General features: G+C 44.4%; 1 protein-coding gene across 1 annotated transcript; it reads left to right on the forward strand.

Annotated features, from left to right (window-relative positions):
• Positions 1 to 920: 920 nt before the first annotated feature.
• LOC128303543 (LIM/homeobox protein Lhx2-like) lies at positions 921 to 16,316 on the forward strand. The gene is made up of 6 exons (XM_053040526.1): positions 921 to 997; positions 1,087 to 1,221; positions 8,336 to 8,536; positions 8,965 to 9,245; positions 15,487 to 15,725; positions 16,092 to 16,316. Exons 1-6 carry the CDS (start codon positions 921 to 923, stop codon positions 16,314 to 16,316), a joined length of 1,158 nt encoding a protein of 385 aa, XP_052896486.1.
• The last annotated feature ends 1,148 nt before the right edge of the window (positions 16,317 to 17,464 follow it).

The raw sequence follows: 17,464 nt of genomic DNA on the forward strand, positions 1-17,464 counted from the left end.
GAGCCGATGATTGTCAACGTACGCATTTTATGTTGCAAACTGATGTGACGTTTGAATAAAACATTCGGCCGCTGGGGGCGTGGGTATGGGGCGTAGAAGAGACGATGCGTCTCGAGTGCTCTCGATTATCGATTTTGATGAACACAATGAACATCCACCTCAGAACGTACTGTATTAACTGAAGCATATTCAATAAGGGACAGCGCGCAGATCAATGAATGTGGATAGTTAAATTGTAGAGAGGTTCAAAAGAAATGGAGTATCGCTTGTAAGTTGAATAATTTTCGTCCGTAACGTGCGTAATAGTTTTGTAAAAAATATTTGTTTGAAGTACGGATAGAGTTTAATGTCAAATTCGAAGAAATTGACAGATGACGTAGAAGAAGGCAAACAAAGCAGGCCATTCGTTTATATACTCTAATGCTTCTTTAACTTCTAATCATTTATCTAATTATTATGCAGCTTTGCGAGTTTGTCTACTGTAGGAAACTTATCAATGTATCAATAATTTATCATTCTGAGATGATTTATGACTCACAAATGTCAACTCAACTATATATTAATGTGTACATAAAATTTAATACCATGCCCATATCGAAGAAACCGCTAGACCAAAGGCCAAAAGGATCGTCCAATAAAGAACACTTCTTCTGGCCACATTGCGCAATGGTCAACAAAAGATTCTAATTACATCAAATTCATTTCCAATAACCTCAACAGCAGCTGTGTTCGAAACCGAAAGCGAATGACCTACATTGCGTGCGTTTCTGCTTACATGCTATAATTAATAAAAGTGTCTAGGTGAAGAAAAGGCGCGCGCGCGCGTTTGAGTGCGATTATTAAAAACCCTAACCAAGTGCAACAGTCATCAGCGGCAAAGAAAGTGACAAAACCAAAGCGGAAGTGCAACCGATCGAACCATGCTGAAGGACCTCATTGCCGCCGAAACTGTGGCGCCGGAAAAATGTGCCGGCTGTGGCATTTCCATTCGAGACCGGTAAGAAGCGGTTTGTTGTATTATTATCGCGCTTTTACACTATTTACCCGAACTTTCCGCCTCCGTCCAACACATTCCCTCCCGCCCAGATACTACCTCCTAGTGGTGGACCGTGCCTGGCACAACCAGTGTTTGCGGTGCTGCAAGTGTCTACACAACCTGGAAGCGGAACTTAGCTGTTACTCGCGGGAAGGAAACATTTACTGCAAGGACGACTACTACAGGTACGCTTTGGTCGATTTTATTACACCCAAGATGCGCCGCCAAAAAGATGCGCTCATTATTAAGGAAATTATTTTAACTACGCTACGGACGGACGGTACGATCAGCACGAAACAGTTTTTTGTTTGTTGGTTTGTCGTGGCCATTTCTTACTTAACGGACGTATTTTCATGCGCCATTTGCACGCGCCTTGCAATTAACAGTAATTACCCGGTCCGCGGTATCCGCGGTTGGTCCGCGATGCAGACGCATTTATCAAACAGTTTAAAGTAATGAGATTGGTTGCTGTTTTCGGGTGGAACTTATTAAACAAAACGGTTGCAACGGTTTTAGTTTTACGATACAAAAAAAAAATTTCGAACGCCCAACGGACAAGTGTGCTGGGCTTAATTTGAAAGAATAATTAGGACAAAATGATGCGTTTTGGTGCATTTTGTTTTGTTTTGTTGCAACAACGGGGAGTAACGGTCGGGACAGACATGAAGTAGTTTAATATTTTATTCTTTAATTTCAGTTAATGTTGTCTGCCGGGCGTGCATAACGATTAGTTTGAAGATTTGTTTACTGTAGGTTGCTATTTTTTTAATTTATAACATCTTTTCATTTCATTTATAATATGTATTTGATACACAAATAAGCTTTTTGACAAGTTATATTAAAAATTAGATGATTAGATGATTAGGGGCTTAGAGTAGGATTGGTGGTAAATTGGCAGAGGCACCGGTCTTCACACAACAGGACCGGTCCAAAAACTCATCCGGACCAATCCGCCGTAGCAAGAACTAACTATCCGACTACAAGTTATAATTAAGCCTTGAAAGATAAATATGGCAGGCATAATCCAGTCGTCACGCCAAGAAAAAAGGGTGAGATCATGTTAGATTATGTATTGATGTTGTTGATTAATTGGAAAATAAAATTACAGAACGTAACCAATGGAACAATAATATCTTCACAAAGGTCAAAAGATATGCTCCAGAGATGTATTTGCTCAAGTCCTCAAGTTCTACATACATCTCCCATAAAGTTCTTTTAACAATAACCATATTCATACCCCACAACACCGACAATGTGCCACCTACATTCAATCACAAAATTTGTTGCTATCCTTTAAAAAAAATGTAAAGAAACCAAACTTACCTCGACTTTTCTGCTCAACGCTTGAAAAGAAATCCTTTTCCACCGCTCTGTCAGCGAAATGAAGATATCGTTTGTGTCTGTAAGAAGAAAAAAAAATAATGAGGAGATTCAACAGTGGCAAGAAATGAAACCGTTACAATAATGAAAGCAAAATATGCTTTTACCTGTCGTCCTTTTTTATGTTTTCCTCACGGTTCCCCACCTCCCGGTTGGTTGTCTGTTCTTCCCATTCTCTGAATCTCAGCGCAATTCAATCAGTTTTCTGCACCCAACCGCAAACGCAAACCAACTCCTCCGGCTGGCAAACGATTTACCCCGGTACATGACAAGGGATCTCCGTGTGTAGCGTCTCGGGGTGAATCCATAGAATGCAAATAGCTGCTTGAGCCATTGCGGTGGCGGGGGTGATACTGTGGAGTACACAGGGAAAGAGGGAAGTACTTTGGAGTACAAATAAATCCGAAAGGAAAATGGAATACTTTCGTACTGTGCCTTCCCATTCCGGCCGAAACCCATCCCGAAGGCAGCGATGAAGTTTGCAGTGTACGTTGGGAAATATATTATGTGCATATCTTATTTGTTGTTTGGCTTGTCGCGACAGCACCGCTACAGAAGTCTCTCTCTACCATTGCGAATCGTCCAACTACAGGGGGAGTTCTTGAAGTTTTGAGTGTATTAAGCAGAGGCAAGAGAATAACAACAACGACCAAAGAATATGCATGAAAAGATCACCTTTGCTGCTTTGGAGTAAAGTAAATATTTTTTTTCCTCTTTTTCGCAATTCTTTCTTTCTTTTGCCGTCCACATCACATCATTGACAAGATTCGTGGTTTGTTGAACCGCTTACAAGCACGCTGCACGTTGCGTCTGAGGATGTGTTGTGTGTAGGCAATAAAATCCTTCCTTTCGGTAATGGCCGGTCACATAAAATACCATAATTTGATGAAACTCATTTTCCACTCCGTAAAGCACAACCGAAAGGTTTATTGGAGACCCCTTCATAAAAGCGGTGAGGCTTCTTAGAATGAAATATGGAAACTCATGTGTTACATCACAAATGTTGCATACCGGAAAGATGTGCCCAAGAAAAAATGCAATGAATTTTGTAACATTGAATGAAGATCCCCACTCGAGAAGCGCTGTTGGAATAACCAATCTGTAACATTGTACTCATGGAGCACTACAATGGAGACGCCTGGTGGTCCAACGATACCACACAGGAAGACACCAACGATACCCCGCTCCCGGGTGTCTTTGGCGTCAATTTGCATGCATGATTTCTTGGGCATCGCGTGTGGATACCGTGGGCGGGTTTCCTGGTAACGATTTGCACCTTCAGCGTACGATACGCCCCGTTCTTTCCGGTGGGTGGCTGAGCCGTGGCCCACACCATTACGGTCCTGGTCGTTGCCAACCTCACGGGGTAGGGCGAAAAAACCATCATCGCAATCTTTCATCAGTCCTTCAAATTGTAAGAGCGTTCTAAAGCCAACCCCGATTCCGTGCAAAAACGTTCAGCTACATCATCATCCACGAAACGAAACAGCCACCAGGCGACGACCACTGGCTGCATCCGGTCGGGTCGGGCGAATGAAACGACGAATACTCGCAGGACGACAGCGCAAGATGTGTGACCCAGATACGAGGGTGGTACGTGACAAATGAGAGAAAAACGCAACCACTACAAAAAAAAAACAATCGACTGCAAGTTCGGGAGAATGCTATCACGCAGCAGAAGCGCATGGATGGTGGCCGAGACTATACTTCCCATCCCATCGTATGCAACGGCTGTCGGCTTTCCGTGCCCACCTTTACCCGACAGTCACCGGGCATTCACACACCGGAGGTCTCCGGAGATGAGCCGCCGGTGATACGCCACGAACAGGCGAATGCATGACTGAATATTAATCCGACTCCAGTTCGCAACACGGCAGCCAATTGTTTCCGCTTTTCCGCTGTGCGCAACCAGCAATGGGCTATGATTATCGCGAAAGACGCCCCACCACGGCTGAACTGGTTTCGGTGCGAGAAGCTTAAGCCACCCATACAGACGGATGGCCACCGTGCTTTTGAGACCGCAGCACGCCAACCCGCCCGGCGGTTGCACGTGCTGCACCGCTACCGTGCCGTCGCGTTCGCGGAAGCGTCGGGATTACCATAAAATTGCTCTCGAATGTTCTTTTGTGTGTCTGCGTGTGCTTGGGGACTGGCGACGATTCCCGTGCAGTGCGGAACGGATTCCTGGACGGTGCCATAGTGCGAACCACGTACGCGTACGCTTCGTCGGAACGCGCAATCGCGGATGCGTGTGGCTGCGTGTGCACCACATGGCCATTTAAATCATTCGTGGAATAGTTGCCGTTACTCACGCAATGTGCACTGCGCAAGAAATTCGAGCATGCGGTCGCATGTGACTGGGAAAGGGAGTGCGCGTTCTTAGAGTGCTTGCGGAAAGGCTACTAAGTGCGTGGTTCTGTTTGCAATACTTTCAACTGGTGGGTGATGCGATAGGTTATTTACTTATTTTTAATATTTAATAAAAGCACAGTCATTTCTCGAGTCACGCGACACTTCAGTTTCGCGAACTCGAGACACGAGAAGCTCAAAATTTTGACAGTTCGTGTAGTTTTGTATGTGAAATTCAATTTTTTATTTGCCAAATTTCAATTTTTCCCAAAAACGTTGAATTTTTCTATACAAAAACACTGTTTTTGGTAAAACTTAACCTAAATATTGAAATAATTGTAGCAATATCAATTAAGAATGAGCTTCGTAACGTGAAAAGAAGTAATCGATCTCTAAATATTAAATATAAAAGAATTTATAAAAGGAATTCGACTTAAGTTTAAATGTTTAACTGACACGCATCAATTGCGTAACTCGGGAAATGACTGTATACTAAGCCTTTTTTATAAAAATTAGGAATTAGATGATTGTGGAGCAACTTCCAGACAATTTTACAATCAATTTAATGGCAAAAAACACAAATTATCGGCTTTATTAGGACTTTTTTCGAAGATTTCAAGTCCAGTAGTTTGAAATGCCTACTGAAGGCCAACATAAATCATAAGTTAAAAATATGTCAAAATTGTGAAAGAAGATCTGATTATTGTAAGTGGGATTTAATAATTTCACTATATACTGTACGTAAAAGTGTTTATTTTGGTGTTTGGTTAAAATATGATTAAAATTTAGTAAAAAAATGAAATATTAATGAAAATATGAAGAACAATAGGAAGTATGAAGTATTTATTTATTTATTAAGTATTATATGTGATTATTTTTAATAAATTTACTGCATAAATACTTACCCGTCTTATTCGGAACTACAACCGCTTAGGGAGTCTTGTATGCCATTCATGTTGCAGCATTCCATCTCAGTTTAGAATCACCACACCTAAGCAGTCCATGTGGACGATCCAAAGGAAATTTATGAGCTAGGTACTTCGGTTCCAAAAAGTCATATTTAAAATGCTTTAAAATTAGCCCAAAAATAATTTAGGAAGAACTCGAAATTACTTACAATACTTTAGCATTAAATTACAAGACAAAAACATCATTTAATAATTCTGCAACAAAAAAGTTAGAAGTAATACTTTAACAAACGTAGCCTCCCCATAAAAGGCCTCCTAAAATTGGTATCAAACACCACAGCAACACTTCACTGAACGGAACAAAAGTTTTGGTAAAGTGTACGAATACATTTATCTTTGCTTTTCCGTCATTTTGTTCCCTTCTTTTTTATACGCTACCAGCACCAAAACCATTTGGTGACCATCGCGACCAACGACAGTCATGTTTCACGATCGATTTTACGCCACCACCATTTCGCCCTCCTCCCCTTGCCATCCACCAACCGGTTTGGCATGGTGCAGATCGCAAAAAAAAAAACGATTCCCGTAACCGTATAAATTTGGAAAACAATAAAATAAAATTGTTAAAAAATTCATACCAGCCACCGTTTGGCCGTGTACGACCCGGGCCAGGATGTCAACCTTCGCTGCAACACCCAAACCCACCCGCACGGCCGAGCAGATGGAGTCTCGTCTGGTGAACCACCGGTCCAGCTTCGGGAATGGGACCGAGGCAGCACAATTCCATTCAATCCGATACCGGTAAAATGTTGCTTCGGTCGCGTTGGTTGAAGGCACCGAAAGGACACAACCGTGCACGGGGGGAATAAAAAGAAGATGCCCGCTTTATTCGTTGCATTGCATTTTTGTTTCCCGTTTTTTTTTGTGTGTGTTTTTTTGAATGAGTCTCAATGTTCCACCGGAGTGCAGTAGGAGGGAAAAGATAGCAACAACTTAACAAAAAAAAACTCCCCGCCGACAACGAAGCCATTTCGTCCTTTGGCTCGATCCGGATTGCAATCGCGACAAAACGTTTTCATTGCCGTTCGTTTCGTTCGTTCCCGCTTCAATGCTTCCAGCACAGCGCGAATACCCACCGGCAGTCATCCTTTCCTGTCTGCTGCAATTCAGCTTGACCCGAGCTGGCACCGTTTGGCACACAGCGCACTTGCCGGGGAAGCGTTCGGTCGCATCGGAAGTGATTGTTGGAAGAGACAACATGAATACTACGCTTCAGCGCTTTTACGTCCATGGTTGGGGATGCATGGAGACTTCATCTCGAAGTCCACAAGGCACCGGGTGCATCCGATGCACTCGCTGCAGTTCGCTCGCTCTGCGACAGAAGCATGCCCGGTACACTGTCCACATGCTAAGGTGACATCTTTGCAACCATGTAGATCATGTGCTGCGGCGGCACTGTGGTTCGCGAAACGATCGTTTGTGTCCAAAAAAGGAAAAACCCATCCCCTTCACGGCGTGGTCCCGGGCACCATTGTTTGCAAAACAAGTCGTCCCGATTCGGGGCTCAAGGAACGACCAAGAATGTCGATTGCAGCATCGACATGCAGCGTTAAACACACACCGGTGGCACGATAACCGCTCGCACCGCACCGCGGAAAGAGAATGTTGCGGAACGGTCCATCCAGCGTGGTTGCGAATACAATGGCGAAAATTTCGCGGAAATCTGAATTGTCCTCAAGCCGCCTGCGGACACTCCCGGCAGCCGTCCGGTACAGCGGTTCATATCAGCTGGAAAACCGGGTCCCAAACCAACAGAGATATTCGACAACGCGACAACCCATCGAACCCGGTCGCATACATAGTTTTTGTTTGTTTCTCCCGTTTGACGTTTTACCTTGGAATCGATTGAATGGACATGCATGATTTATCGGGAATTTTGTAGCAAAGTTGGAAACGGGATAAATGGTTACGTTCCTTTTTATGTGTGTGTGTGCGTGTGATTTGTTTTTTCCCCAAAAAATAAATAAAAAAAAACACACACACACACTACGGCAACCAATCTGAGCTTGCGAGTTGTTACTGAGTACCTCGGGATGCCTTTTCGATTCAACATGGCGGAGGTCACGTTCATGTTATGTTTCTTTTTTTCAAACCAAGACATCTTGAAGAAGGTTTTTTTTTACTTCTGCTTCCCGATCGATCGGGTTCGCGTTTTGGTTGCAATCGATTTCCTCAGGGATGCATGAATCATTCGATTCGACAACCCTTTGCTTCACTCAATCCTTTTTTGGGACGCGTAGAACTTGGACTGGAATGTTGGGCTTTTGGCTTCCGGAAGTGGGCAGTGACCAGAGGGTTGTCGAGTTTGTCGGTGGTCGTGGTCATAAATTTTTCAACACTTTCAACCGGTTCGTTCCATAAAGGGAAAACTGCAACGAACGTCGTTGTTGCTCATGCGGGAAAGTCCCAGTAGCTGTGCTCCCAAATCGAATCGGAATTCGTGATGTTTGAGAAATCGTTAAGACTCATCTGTATGGAATTGTTTCACTAAATATTGGGGTTTAAACTCATTTTCGTCATGCTCCATTAGCTTGTCATGTTTCCTATTTTAAGGCATTTAAGTTTGAAAAATAAAATGTATAGTTATTGCTCCTTTTTGCAGGCATTTCTCAGTTCGAAGATGCGCTCGGTGTGGCAATGGGATCAGCGCCTCAGATCTGGTCATGCGGGCGAAGGATCTCATCTTCCACGTCAACTGCTTTTCCTGCCTCGTTTGTGGACAGTTGTTGCGCGGCGGTGATACGGCTGGGATACGCGACGGCCGTGTGTTTTGTGGCGACCACTATGAGTCCGAAGTGTTAAGGTGAGCATTGACGTTAATTGTACGATTGTTTGCATGTGGTAGATTATGCAATATGTGATCTTGCTGTAGCGTTAATGGAAATACTTTCAATCTTACTTTCTTTTCCATCTCTGTCTGATTTATGTCTCTTTATGTCTCTTTATCTTCCCTTGTATTTGTATCTCTCAACAATTCACAACTGTTGTGCTTAAACTCTGCTTAAACTCAACTTCATCCCAAATACCAAACAATAATCATATCGAAACAAAACAACATCCCTTAACTGTAAAAAAAAAATATCGATTGAAAAAAAAAACAAAAAACCACATGCAAAAACCAAACAACAACAACTACACGAAACAATGGACAACGGCGGCCTCCCGAAACACTAATGTAATGTACCTTGCTTCACACATTGCCACATTGCAAACCACACCAACACCAACCAGTGAACCCGAAACCATTTCACCGCAGTTTTTCCCCGTAACGACGACCGGCGGTATGATGGTACAGTCGTCGCAGAAAGGACGACCCAGGAAGCGAAAACTCGCCACCCCGCAACCACCGGGGCTGCTAGACCCGACCGGCGGTTCGGTGCAGCATCCCACCAACACCTGCCCGTCGCTACAGTCGACGCCAACGCAACCGCAAGCACCTCAAATGCAGACACAACAAACGACACCACCACAGCCGCTCGAGGCACTCGATGCTGGTACGCCTCTACGTTTAGGTAAGTCGGGGACTCGGGGAACCCGTGCTGGAACCAACGTTTCCCGACGCATACGCGTATGCTCACGTTTTTCGCCCACCTCACTCGATTCGCTTATTCTTATCAACGAAAACCCCTTTCGCGCGTTCTGGTCCTTCGAGCTAACGCGTCCACATCCCACGGGGGTCAGATTTCGTCACCGGCGGAACGATCGTCGCCCACCGTACGACAATGTTGGCGTGATGAGCGTGAGCGACCGAATGCCGTTGTTGTTGCTGTCACGCTCAAGTGGCTCTCGGGAAGGATTTTCTTTTTTGTTTTGCTTTTCAAATAAAAAGGGTATTTTGCTAGCCTTTCGTGCTTGTTTGCTTGTTGCGAAAATACGGGCAGCATGATCGCCTACCGCACGTCCTAAAGTGCCTGTATCAAGAGCCACAACACTTACGTGACTTTTGGAAGATAAGTTGTGCGCGATAAAGTAGGAACTGACCGAGATTTTATGCGATTCGTTGTAGGATCGGTGGGCTCAACGTTGGTTGCCGAATGTGAGTCAACCATTTTCAACCACGAGAGTCAAACATGTTGTAGATAGGTAAACAATTTTAAATATTATTTATTTATTGTTAACAAATGCTTTAAGACTGGAAATTAATTGATCGTTGTTTATTGACATCACCTGCTCAATAAATAGAATAACTCTGATTATCCGTGGTACTCCGTAACCTCAACTTAACTTGTGGTAAATCGGAGACATTGATAAAAAAACTCCACCAACTCTATTTTAACTCGAAACAGGTGGTAAAGCTGGAGATATCTCTAGAATTAATTTAAGCTGATCTAGTATGCTTATACATAGATCTAGAATCCTTATCAATTTTCTGGAACCACTGTTGCAAGATGAACTCGAAGCTGGACAAAGCTATATTTCCAGACACACAGAATGTTTTAGAAATATGTGCCTTACGAATAAAATCAAATGTAACTAGTAAAAGATCCAGAAAGGAATTCAAAAATGACTCCAATTTTGCAACTTGAATTATAAAACCCTATATCTGTTGCAAGTAAAGACTCTTATTATTAGTATTCTTATTAGTCCGCTTTCTCAGGGTAGATACTTGATAAGGTAGATTAACTTTAGACTATCTTTTGCCATTTTTCTATAAATTTTATATGAACGAAGTTTGACAAACCTGAACTCAAGGACCTCAAGCACAATCAACTTCCTCCAGACTGTCATGTCGTTCGTGTCCATTTTTCAGCGTGATTCTAGTTTTCTTTATTTCCACATCATATACGTGTCCCGAAAGTTGAGTGGAACGTGTCATTTTCAATTCTACTAGCACAGATGAATCACATTATGCTTTGGCTTGGAAAAATGGTTCCATTCTAGAGCCAGTTTTACTCAAGCTCAACCATTCTTTTTTTTTTTGCTCAAGGCCAGCTTCTAGGTGGCCCGCAGGTTCGCTTTAACGGGAAAAGCACAACCCCCTGTCCCATAAGCGGTCCCAGTGGAGTTACCAGGCAATAGCCACCCGCGTAGGCCGGCTTATATCTACAAGGTGGCGCCAATCCTCCTGGGAGGCAATCAACGCACGGTTTATTGCCGGGTTGCTGAGGTTGCCATTTTTCTTTGGCATTTCAATCACGTGTCAATCCCCAAGCTCATATCCGGAGCCCACCGGCCAATGCGTACGCCAAACATGGATGGATGGCTTGCTCACTTGGTGAGTAAGCTTTTTATGCCCGGTCTCGGCTCGGAGGAAGACGATTTCTACAAAACCACCGGATGTTGCTCGCATGCACATGGGTTTTGCAGGCTGTTTGGGTGGAGCAATTACAAAAAAAGACGCCAGCAAACGAAAGCACATTTGATGTTGTCTCAACTGTAAAGGAGAGTTCCCTGGAGGCAAGCGTACTAAAGCAACCGTTTTGGCGTGTGTATTCGATGTATTATCGAGCGCTAAACATACGGCCCGAGGCGAGCTGGTTTCCGGCAATCAGTACCCGGGCCCGGTGGTTCGAGTAGTTCACCCTCAGGGCAACACATCCTTTTGCGGACGGATGGGCACCATTGGCGATCCTTTGGGGATGATCGGAAAGTTAAGTTGTCAGGTAACGCGCTAAGCGGATTCCACGATGGTACGCCATGCGGTTCCATCTATTTGATGCCTTGCTTGGGCATGTAGCGAATGGTTTCGGGTGCAAGGACCTTAAGAAAAAGTTGCTGACTTTACAACAAATAGATGTAACACGAAAATTCAATTTCCGCTATCGAAATAATTTAAACAAATTGAAAAAGTACATAAAGGAACATTAGGTTAGGTTAATTGATTAGGTTGTATAATTTGATGATACGATATTTTATTTCAGACTGTCTATTATTTTTTAATGTTATAAAGATTATTAATATATTTTGTAGCGGATGGAAGATCTAATGGAAGAATTCTATACGAAAAAAGGCTATAATTAAATTATATTTTGGGGACATTTAGGGACTTCAATAAGTCCCGCCACAATGTAGATAAATTCAATTGTGCGAACAGAAAGATAAAATAATAATCTTACCTTTATCTATTGAAAGAAAAACGCAATGAAACGTTTTACACCCGCTAAATATCGACTAATTACTACCCGATTGTCGTAAAGCATTAAATTTAACTTCATAAGATGTTACACCCTTAGGTCCGCATCAATGAGATGACCACTTTAAAACGAATAAAATGCAGCCCCATTTGTATGTCCTTAAACAATGCATCTGATTTACATGACTAATTAGTTTGTTTTTCTACGCGTTCGCCGCGTCAAGGTGAACCGATAGTGTTGAGTAATTGACTTAATATCGGTTCGCCGCAATCACCGGATGTTGTCTGGATGTTTTTTTTTTGTTTCGTTCGGGTACGAACTCCAAACGACTCCTGCACGGTTCCGACACGCTCGTATCAGTAGCAAATGGCCAATTATGAGTACCCTCCGGGTCATGAACCGAACCGCCGAAGGAACCTCCGCTTCCACACGCTGTCTCTAGCGCAGAAAGCGAGAAGAAAAGGCTCCAAATTATGTCGGAACCTATCGGATGTTACCGGTGCCAGTTCGTTAGCATTTGGCTGCAAGCGCAAGCTTTGCTGCGCCGTAGCGTTGGATTTTGTTCGCGTGCCCACCACCTTTTGGGCTCCAACAGCTTCACGATGCACGATCGCCATCCACGCCAATAATACGGAGAGCTCCTAGGCTGTACAGCAAAGGGGGAACTTTCTGCTGGGCAGAAGAAAGACTGCTGCAGAATGCAAACAACTGAACCACGGTCCATGGTGGGACAAGCGGGTGCTCTCATCATTAAATTAAAATAAATCACTCATACTTCCTATTATGCTAATGATGAGTGTATCGCATCTTCATTCGGGCCATAATTAGCTACGGACCAGCCGTCGGTGCGCCCCGGGATGCATTTTATTTTATGCAAAAATAAAAAAAACACCCCAAACTCTCAATGGACGGTGGGAGGCATGCACAATTTCGACACCACCATATATCAAATCACCGATAGGCGCCCTTTCCGTTGGCCCCGATGCAAATGGAGCGGTAGCAGTGGAATTGAAAGCAAAAAGCACCCAAAACAAAAAACATTATCAAAATGCCATTCAGTGGCAAGAAATGGGTTTTGTTGGGCGGTGGGCAAAAATATTGGCATAGTATAATGGCAAAAAATCAAGCGAAAACGGTAGCAAACACGGAACGAACCCCGGCAGCTTTCTTGGAAGTAGCAAAACGGTTCGCCGGTGCATGGGGGGAAGGGTTTGTATCGGTAGCATCGGTTTGGAAGGTGGCCCCGTATCTTTGGCCGGCCTGATGAGACTTATTGGTGGGATGTTTTCGGTGGCATCCCACGATGGGTGGGCGGCCCGGGCACGATCCTCGGTCGCGTCGGTCGTGAAATCATCATCATCAGGGTAAATGGGGAGATCGTGCTAAAATTATGGCCGAGCCGAGCCGAGCGCAAACGATACAACTTCATTAAAAGGAAATAAATAAATATGAGCTCGTACCCTCGTCCTCGATCTCGACCTGCGGTGAGTTTGGATAAAGACGTGATCGTAACCACACCGACTGGGAGTTGTTAAAAGTTATTTCTGCCTTGATAGAGTATTTAAGATTTGAAATGATGCTAAATAATAGAAATGAATAATAATTGTTTGAAATATTAACAAGATAAGGGGAATGATGAGTTATATTATAATGGGTTAAGAGTTGGAACTGCTGTACAATGAGAAAAATAAAACCTCATAAGCATATTTTATAAAGCTACCCATAAATAAAACGAAAGCATTATGCATGCTTCGCAAAATCATTAAAAGCAAAAAAACCCATTCCCGTCATAAAATCGACACCCTTTCGGTCATAACGAACTGCGCTTGGGTGGAAATTTCGATGCAAAGATTATCTAACTAGGTGGCACACATCATTATTTTGCATTTGCAACACCCGTCCGCTCGAATGGGTGCCGGGTTAGAAGACCCTTTTTTCGCCCTCTTCTTATCCTATACACTGGCACTTAACTATGTGCAGTAATAAGCCGCTACCAAGTGCCCCTCCCATTTGCATTTGTTGCATTTGCATGCTACTGGTGCATGTTCTGCTGTTCTTCACTCCCCCCCCCCCCCCCCCAAAAAAATGAAACGGTTACATGAAAAGCGCCTAATCACTTCGAACCTTCATGAAGATAAACAACCACTCGGAGGGCACAACAAACCAAACCAAAAGCGTGTGAGTTAAGCTTAATGAAAGGAGAAAAAAACTATAACAAAAACGATCATCTTCGTTGGCTTTCCGAGAACTTTTGTACCGAGGGGCCCCGGACTAAACGGTTTTCTTACCGAGTGGTACCGAATGTTTCCACCGTAGTGGAATCAACCCTCTAATTCCGCTCGCTAAGCAAGCACCCCGAGTGCCGAGATGCAATCGCGAAAGGGTTTTCTGTTCTTTTAACAGCCAGCGTGCAGCATAACAACGCTAATTTTCGATAAATATGACCACGCCAGCATAAAACCCCACAACAGCCAAGCGGTGGAGCAAACATAACAACAGCAACAGCAACCAGAGGGCGAATAAACATGCCGCTGCAGCCAATCAATGCAAATCTACGAGGTGCAGTTTTGCCGCCCCCGTAAAACGCCATGCTGAACAGTGCTATAATGGCAGGGCCTAAAGTTATAGCATCTTGCTTCGTTCGTTCGGTCGAGATTTTTCGTTCGTCGGCCCGTTTCTGGGAATATTGAACGGATGGAAAGAAGAGAAAAAAAGTAATATACCCTATAAAGAGGGAGGAAAAAAGCTCACAAGACATACCCCTTGAAGGAGGGAGAATGTTTTCTTTCTCGCTCATTTTTTTTTCTGTTTTCTTACTTGCATGTGCATCAATGGGCACAATTTAAGCTTCACTCAGGATGCACAATGCAACATATTTGTATGTAAAGTATGTTTGCATCAATTTTCCCCCTTCGCCACCCCCACCCCACCACCCACTTTTTTCCGCCTAAAATATACACAATTTTCTTGTACGAAACAATAGATATGTTGGGGGTGGGTTTTTCTCGTGCCAAACCGCTGGTGAAAAGCGAGCAACAATTAAAACCAACAAGCGAAAATTTCAAACAAAAAACCCTCCACAAGAGAAAGCACTGGGGGAGGTTTGCTTATCGGAAGAGAGGAGTCTGGGAGAAGGGGACGTTTGTTTGCTTACCACCCTTGGAAGGTGGACCGCCCTGGGAGCGTTCAATAAACAGAGATCGCTACTGCCGGCCTGTCAATGCAGTCGTAAATTTTTGCATTTTGCCGCGCAAATCAGCAATTATTTAGCAGTGAGCTGCTCTGCGTTGTCTTCCACCTCCCCCTCCCTGCCCGTTAAGGTTAGTTGTTGGAAAATATGTTAAACACATGCTCACATCGCTGCGATGGCAACGAGCGACAGCGTGGAAATAAATCGTTTTGTTGTCTTCTCACCTTGCATTTCCGCGGCAAAGCAGCGATCAAAGCCGTAGACCAGTTGACGAGCAGTGGAGTGTGTGCTTTTCGCTTGCCAACCGTTACTGCGGACAACGTTGTGGGTGACAAAGTACGAGTTGTTGGAAAATTAGTCGAAGCAGAGAAAATTTACGCTGCTGCCTTTCAAATGGGGAAAGCCGAGCAAGGGAAGCCGATGTATCGTATGCAACCATGAAAGTGATCATAATTTTCTGTCCGCTTTTCGACTACCTACACCAACCAGATCTGCTGCACAAGGAGCTGAGCGTGAACAGTTTGGATCTGTCCACGTACGACGGTAGCCAATCGCCCGGGTCAGGCGGTGCGCTAACGCCAAACTGTCGCACAAAGCGAATGCGTACCTCGTTCAAGCACCATCAGTTGCGCACGATGAAGTCGTACTTTGCCATCAACCAGAACCCGGACGCGAAGGACTTGAAGCAGCTGGCACAGAAGACGGGCCTATCAAAGCGGGTGCTGCAGGTGAGTTTACTTTTATATTTTACAAAAGTATTTTGAAGACTCATTTATTCATTACTAATATTCTATGAACGACATAGCAGAACTCCTCAAGATTCCTTGAACTCTGTAGCATATGGAAAAGATCTCTTCTGAAGTTCAGGTAGATCCTGTGAAATATGGGTAAAGAACATCAAAATTAGACCTTTTGACGGACGGAACAAGAACTTCTGATCGTTATCAATACAAATTACTCAGGATCTCTGCTAAAAAATCAGAACTTTCTTGCGGGTGATAGATTAGGATACTTTTTAATCATAATCAATCCTTACGAATATTTAAAAAAAATTCGGATACTGTGTAAATTGTAACACGAATTTCTTTCGCCAGGTTTGGTTTCAAAATGCCCGCGCAAAATGGCGCCGAAACGTAATGCGCCAGGATGTGGGCATGGGTAATCCGGGCCAAACGCTCGGCGGCCTACCATCGATCGGTGCCGTCACGCTACACCACCACAGTGCCAACGGGCCGAACGATCCGGGCAGCATCGGCGATCTGTCCTCGACGCAGGTCCTCGAGGAGATGCACAACATGACGTTTGCCGAGCTGTACTGACACAATCTGATGATCAAGAACATGATCCTGTCGAATGTGATAAAGCTGTCGCGCAATCAATCACCGGCCGGTTCCGCAGGACATGCGGCTGAGGAAGCGGCTGAGAATGTTCACCTGCGGCCGCAACTCGAGCACCGCCCGGCAGACGGCGACCGTATGGGACTGTTGGATGCCGATGGGTCCTTGCTGGACGAGATGGCACTGGAGGCATCCACTTCCGACGGTGGATGGACACCGATGGGCTGTCTGGATGGTGCGAGTTGCACCTCGTTGCTGGACGAAGCATAAAAAAGCGGCAAAACACAAACGCCCGATTGTAATTAGTAGAGGTGTTTATCTAAGATAGTGTAGCGTGTCGTGTCGTCGACAATTCTCTCAAAGCCTCACCAGATCCACTCACCCGGCACTTTGTCGCCTCGTTAACAGCGCCAAATGGGCCACGAGAATGGTAATTTTGTAGCCACACGCCTGAAGTAAGTGGCTTACTGTTTGCATTTGCCTGTTCCACGCTAATTGGTCCCTTCGGATGCGATACGGCGGCATCCAGAGCGACACCGCGCATCGTCCTCATCATCATCATCGTTATTAACATCAGTTTCACACCAAGCATCGTAAAAAAAATAATGCGTTTCAGTGCGATAACGAGCAAAAGCGGGACAGACGGGGGTACATAAGAGTGCAACACAAATTGCAAACGATGCATCGGACAATTTGCCACCGAGTCCGATGACGGTGGTGAAGGTGTGTTCGAGCGTGCCATACCCAACCGTCCAACGCACACATTTCCGGCTATTTCGTAATGAAAAGTAAACTTTCCAACTGAACTTTTCTGATATTCACCGCGCCAACTCTGTGCTGCACTGCTAGAACTAAACGGTTTCCATGCTACCACACTCACTCTCGACCAACTGGGCCGGATGATGGTGAAGTGTTAAATATGTTCTGCTCTTTACCTCCCTTTTGTGCCCGACCTTATAATCATAGTTCGCTGCCCCACCCCAGAGCGCTGGTAATTAATTAATACGATAAACCAACAAACGATTAGTGCGGGCGAAAGTGTGAATATGTTGCACGTTTGCTCGAGTGGCTGTTAAGGGCAAAAGGGTAAACCCAACACGACGAGTTGGCCAAAACAAAATGGCCTCCCC

This window comes from Anopheles moucheti, chromosome 3, assembly GCF_943734755.1.
Source record: "Anopheles moucheti chromosome 3, idAnoMoucSN_F20_07, whole genome shotgun sequence".
In the NCBI taxonomy this organism is placed as follows: domain Eukaryota; kingdom Metazoa; phylum Arthropoda; class Insecta; order Diptera; family Culicidae; genus Anopheles; species Anopheles moucheti.

Excerpts from the sequence above, each read along its gene's own strand:
- LOC128303543 (XM_053040526.1), top strand. The coding sequence starts at position 921 with ATGCTGAAGGACCTCATTGCCGCCGAAACTGTGGCGCCGGAAAAATGT. Across the intron at positions 1,222-8,335 it reads TGCAAGGACGACTACTACAG|GCATTTCTCAGTTCGAAGAT; the intron begins GTACGCTTTGGT and ends TCCTTTTTGCAG. Across the intron at positions 15,726-16,091 it reads TATCAAAGCGGGTGCTGCAG|GTTTGGTTTCAAAATGCCCG; the intron begins GTGAGTTTACTT and ends TTCTTTCGCCAG.